This window comes from Crocodylus porosus, unplaced genomic scaffold (genome assembly GCF_001723895.1).
Source record: "Crocodylus porosus isolate Cpor-Errol unplaced genomic scaffold, CroPor_comp1, whole genome shotgun sequence".
In the NCBI taxonomy this organism is placed as follows: Eukaryota; Metazoa; Chordata; order Crocodylia; family Crocodylidae; genus Crocodylus; species Crocodylus porosus.
Window position 1 is genome coordinate 24,176,622 of NW_017728949.1, and position 6,000 is coordinate 24,182,621.

The 6,000-nt window shown below is 42.4% G+C and overlaps 1 protein-coding gene across 2 annotated transcripts in view; it reads left to right on the forward strand.

The window, feature by feature from the left end:
* The window catches only part of PGAP1 (post-GPI attachment to proteins 1), a 51,766-nt gene that overhangs the window by 4,375 nt on the left and 41,391 nt on the right, over positions 1–6,000 (forward strand). For both annotated transcript variants that reach the window (XM_019554483.1, XM_019554484.1), the window contains exon 2: positions 468–621. In XM_019554483.1, the coding sequence (XP_019410028.1) occupies positions 468–621 (154 nt within the window). The remainder of the gene's footprint in view (positions 1–467; positions 622–6,000) is intronic.

The following is a 6,000-nucleotide window of genomic DNA, read 5'->3' on the forward strand; positions in this document are numbered from 1 at the left end:
TAGTTGTCCCAGGGGAACATCAGTGCCACATGCCCTCTCGCATGTGACAGGTTACCCCGAGTGGGGTAAGGAGGCTGGGACCAGCACTGGGCTGGCCCCAGCAGCCTTACCTGGGAGCCTCCTGGAGCCATAGTAGTGGCAATCCTGCCGCTTGGAACCTGGCTGGCAGCTGAAGCGTGGCTCCGGTTGGCCTGGCTCCAGTTTTAAGTAAAGCACACTTTTTCTGTGGGTTGACCCCTGGATATCTAGGGGTCAACCTCCTGCCCCCCCCCCCGGTAGTACAGGGAACACCCAAACGTGTGGTATGTAGCATTGCAGATGTGTCTGCAGCCCGACTTATTGCACGGCAACACTTGTCTGGATGGGGCCCTAAAGTGCAACTGGGTAATGACAAAGAAAACAAAATGTGTCATTAGAGACTAAAAGAAAGATTTATCTTCAGTAATCGTCTATTTTTTTTGTCACAGAAAATAAAACTACCTAAGAAAATATCCAGACGCTATCCAGCTTATGAGCTCTATCTGTATGGGGAAGGAAATTATGCTGAAGAAAACAAAAATTTGCTGCTGACAGGGATTCCAGTTCTCTTCCTTCCTGGCAATGCTGGGAGTTACAAACAAGGTAAGAATATAATAAGCAAATATTGAAATCTGTACAATGTTATTTTTGTTAGCTGAAGACGGGAAAGGTTTGTGTCTTTGATACGTTACCAAAGGAATCCAGTAAACGTATCCATAAGCCTCAGTGCTTTAGGATTTGTGCTGACAGGATTTGCGCGTTCCTGACTTGCACCACCAAGGAATGAAAAGACTGAATTTTTGGTTGTTATAGCTTAGTTGAAGTCAGCTGATGTGCACTAGTTGAGAATCCAGTCTGAGATATTTACATGTAGTAGGACTTACTGGTATTTGCAGAAAGGAGACTCATAAGTCATCATTGCTATCCCATGGATGGAAGCATGGTATGAATGTTTTCAGGCCAGTGCAGGAGGACAAAAGGTAAAAAAAAAACCTTTTGCCTTTATTAAATCAGAGCTTCCATTGCTACCACAAATGGGCATCCATGTTTAATTGTGGGCCTTATTTTTACTATACTGAACATAATCTAAGAGGCACTTGAACTCCCAGAACTAATTAACTCTGTGATTTCTGTCTGGGTCACTCTAACTGCTCTAAGTTTGCTCATATATGCAAGAGGAATCCATAAGCTGTGTTGTGACAGCATTGTGCCATGGCTGCAAAGAAGGGTTAATAAACTAAACTAGCTACTGTACAATTCTGACACATTTGTGATATCAAATTCAGTCTCAAACACCTTAGAAATAAAAATTCTCCCTCACCTGTTTATGAAAGCAGTTTCAGTATCCTCTGCTGTGTTTTAGTTCATGGGTGTTCCAGTGTTTGTGTAGCCTGTTTTTCTACTTGGTGTAATTCATTATTTCCTGCTATGCTTCTAATTCTCAAATGAAATAAATATGTTTAAGAGACCATCACTTTTCTGTACAGATATAATATTTAAAAATTATGTGTTATTCTTGAAAGTGCTTTACCAGCATTGACTAATAAAAATGAAGCATAAAAACAGCATTACTGTTGGGGTAGTCTTCATTTAAAATGTTACTCTTGTTTTACAAAATGTGGTTTGAACCCGAACTATTCAAACTTATGGTGATGGCAAAATTTTATTTGTGTACAAGTAGTATGTCCTTCTTCCTGAAACCAGTTTGTTAGTCAGATCCTTCTTTTAAAGAAGTAAATACAAATTTAGGATGACTTCTGCATTCAGTTTATGAATAAATTATGCTGATGTTTTGATCTGCAGTTCTTAACTTCTTTAACTTCTTAGTTTGAGATCATATGTGCTTAGTTATGAGCAGAAGACACAGTCAAATATTATATAATTTTAGTTTTAGAAAACAAATGGCACTTGTGGACAATCGTGGCTAGAGAAGATTGAAATAATAATTGCAGAAAAGATACGGACATTTCTTATTATGTTTAAAGTACGTACTGCAAATCTCTGTGAATTAATCATATTTCTGAATACACAGCAGTACATAAGTATAGGGCAGTGGAATGCCTTTGAATATGCTCACCAGGAGTCAAAGGGAAATTTAAAAAAATATCATTTGAGGAGGAACACCATTTATAATGTACAACTTAAAATCAGGACCCTTAGTATTTTCTCTTTAGTGCTTTGAAGAGTTGGTTTAGAGAGATCACAGTTATTGATCATAAAAATTCATCTTTCAAGCTCCTTGTTAAAACTAAATAAATGTTACCTCTCTGGTTTAATTGGCGATTCTCCCTCATTGTACTTATAGCTTTGTATTCTAGACTGTATATTGGTAGATAAAAGTACTTGCTGTAGAAGACGTTGCGGGCTCTGAGCAAGATTATATGCTGCTACTTCCACTTCATTTGTTTATTTTAAAGTATGTCCAGTTTAGCAGAGCAGTGTTGCTACTTTTTCTATGCTTGTTATTTGGATAAACTGAGGATACTTGTTAATTTGGCAAGTCTCATGAGGATTAAAATTACTTTTTTAAATGTACAAAATATACAGAGACTTGCTGGAGGAGGGAGGATCTGGTGTGAGGTGAAATTAATTATTCCAGAGTTGGTAGTAGTATGTTCTTGAGTTCTTATTTTGTGTCTGATCCCGACTTGCTTTGTGATTGTTGTAAATCATTTATTCTTTATACCACAGCTTCCCATCTGTAAAATCAGGACAAGCTTTTTAGCTGTTTACGTGAACATTAAGGATATCAGTAAAAACACATTTAAAATTGATTTAAAATGAACTAATTGACAGATTTCAAAATAGCATCAGTGGGAAATCAAATGGAGATACTTTTAGGCCCTTTTCTTTTATCAACTTAGTAGCAACTAATATTAAAATATCTGCTAATAAAGTTTGTAGATAACAATGAGTGGTGTGACAGTACGGTCATACAGACAATTTGGTAATCTGGGCTCTTTTAAACAATGTGCTTTATTGAAGCCAAATGCAAGGTCATATATCTCTAAGAATATGAAAAGCAGATCATAACTATAGAATTAGAGACCTGGCTGGTAGTGACTGAAAAGGATTTAGTGGGCCAGCAGCTGAACATGAACTCCTTATATGATGCTTTGGCACAGTGACTCGGCAGCTTTCCCAAGCCACGGGCCAGAACAATCTAGCTCCAGTCCAGCGCAGGCTGGCGGGCTTCAGCAGTGCATTGGTGACAGGGGCTTCTGTCTGCTCTGAGGCTGCGCAACTGGAAGCTGCACATGTGCTACAGCCTGGGAGGTGAGAAGAAGTACCCTGCTACCAGAACCCCACAGTTTAGCAGGCTGGATTCAGTGGTTCTGTGGGCTGTATGTTACAACTCCCAATCTGGCAAATATAACTCAATAGGTACTGATCCAGCATACACGTTTTATAAAGGATATTGAAAATTGGAGAATGTGCAGAGAAACGCCACAAAAAGTGACTTTGAGAGCTGTAAAATTATCATAATAAAAAACAGGAGTTCAATCTACTAGATTATAAGAAGTCAGGAGTAGACTTCAGGGTTCTTATACACTGTAATCATGAAGAGAGAATACCAGGAATAAAGGTTTCCTCAATCTAGCAAGCATAGTGAGAAGAATTTGGAAAAGAGAAACATACCTGTAAATTAGTCATAAATATTTAACACATAGTTATTTTACATACAGGTTGGATTATCTAGTGGTACAATCTACCAGAGGAGGTAATTGGTGCTCATGCTCTCCCTCTCCAGATTGAGACTGGATGCCTTTCTGCAATATATGCTTGAGTCAGATGAACATTGTTGAGCTTAGTACAGGAATAACTTGATGAAATTCTGTGGTCAGTGCCTTGAACATGTAAAGTGTGATTTTTTTTATTTTTTTTTTAGATATGGTGGTTTATCTCTTTCATTGGGGCTTACTGAGGATATTGGATTTGTGAATCTCTACACTCAGAAGCTATTTCTAGGGATTAATGAAGATATGGCAAGATTGAGATATCAGACTATTGTACCCTAGGAGAAACTGGCGGTTTGATTCCAGATGGATTCTTTTTCTGTAGGACAACTTTTCCTTTATTTTACCTTCCAGAGCTGTAGTAATCTCCAAACTGCAGATAAATTTCCTCTCTTGCCAACCCGTCATCCTCATCTGTAGTCTCTAATAACAGTATTTGCAGCCACTATTGATAGTAGTTCCCGCTCTATTTTCTTGTCTCCATGGAAACTTGCTAGGAGTGCTACAGTGTGAAAGCCATGCTTAATAGCAGCCAAGGATGGGCAGGGCAGATATATTATGTATGAGATCTTGAGAGAGAAGATTTGTCCCTGCAAGGTTCAAAATTTGAGAAAAGAAAGGAGTGGAAAGGATATACCAGGATAAGCGTTGAAGGGCTTCCTATCTAGCTCAGCATTTGAAACTTAGGCTGCACAGAGCCAGGGTTTGCAAAAGACTTTAAATAAAATCTAACAATGCTAGTATTTCTAGCATCAACGTCTAAAACAGCATTATTATCTTTTTGTTATGCTCACTGACTAGCAGAATGATAACTTCATGCACCTCCATGTAGTGGTAATTATCTGTGTGCCTACAATTACAAGTGTAGGGGTGGGGGTAAGGACTTACTGCATATCTGAGCTGCTTCACTGTAACTGTCCCAAGGCCCACAGTTAATAAGAAACAGGGACTTGATTGTGCCTCTTCCACTTCATTTTAATCTTTATTTTTAGTCTCTGTGGCCACTTTACTCCATGGTATAAGGTAAACCTGAATGAAACTGGGCAATGTTGCCCTAACTTCAGTTTTCATTTAACACAGGATAATTGCAGGTACAGGGGTATTTACCACAGAATACCTGAGATGTGGTAAGCAATAGAGGTGCACCAATACATCAGTCCGATATCAGATTCGTATCAATATAAAGAAAATGGTCTATATTGGATATTGGCCTTATGGGGCCAATAATTTGGCAGATAAATTCTTGTGCTGTGTGCACCTGCAGTACATCGTGGAGCAGAGCCAGCAGCGTGGAGAGCTGTTTTCCAGCTGGTAATTTGGAGGTGGGGGGCAGATCAACACCTCCCACAGTGAGGGAGGGGGCAGAGGTAGGTGCTGCCCAGCCAGGGTGGGGAGGACAGGATGGAGGCACAGCTTGTGGGGTAGGGGGGTGGCTCCTGCTGCTGCTTGCACCCCAGGAAGGTTCGGGTGGGGAGTGCCACCAGATCTGTGTGAGGCAGGGTAGGCTGCAACTGCGGGATGGAGCCGGAGCTGGTGCTGCACAGCTCTTCTCACAGGGAGCAGGGGTTGGAGCAGGCTCTGGCAGTGCTGGGAGGAGGCTGCAGCCACCCCAGATTTCACCTCAGCTCCACTCCCAGCCTTGTGCCGCTGCCTGCTGCCTGGCACAGCCCTGGCTGAATGCCCCACCTCCACCCAAGTGCTGGGAAAAGCTGCAGCTGGGCTGGGCAGCAGGTGGTAGTGTGGGGCTGGGAGCAGAGCTGCAGTGAAATCTGGGGTGGCTGCAGCCCCCGCCCAGCACCAGCCCTCAGCAAGAAAAGCCCTGTGCAGCGCTGACTTCGGTTCCACCCCACAGCTGCAGCCTGCACCACACAGATCCAGGGGTACATGCCCCCTCGTACCCTCCCGGAGTAGAAGCAGCAGTGGGAGCTACCCCCACCCCACAAGTGGCAGCTCCGCTCCCCACCCTGTCTGGGCAGCACCTACCCCTGCCCGCTTCCTCACTATGGGGAGGGGGGCGGGGAGCATTGATCTGCCTCCCCATGCTCCTTCCTTCCTTCCCTCTTCCCCTTCCACCACAATGGACTTACCAGCTGGAGGCAACTGTAGTGGATATCAGATCAGTATCACCCAATATGCCTCCTTAAGGCTGGACGTAAGGAAGAATTTCTTTACTGTCCGAGCCCCCAAGGTCTGGAACAGTCTGCCAGCGGAGGTGGTTCAAGCACCTACATTGAACACCTTCAAG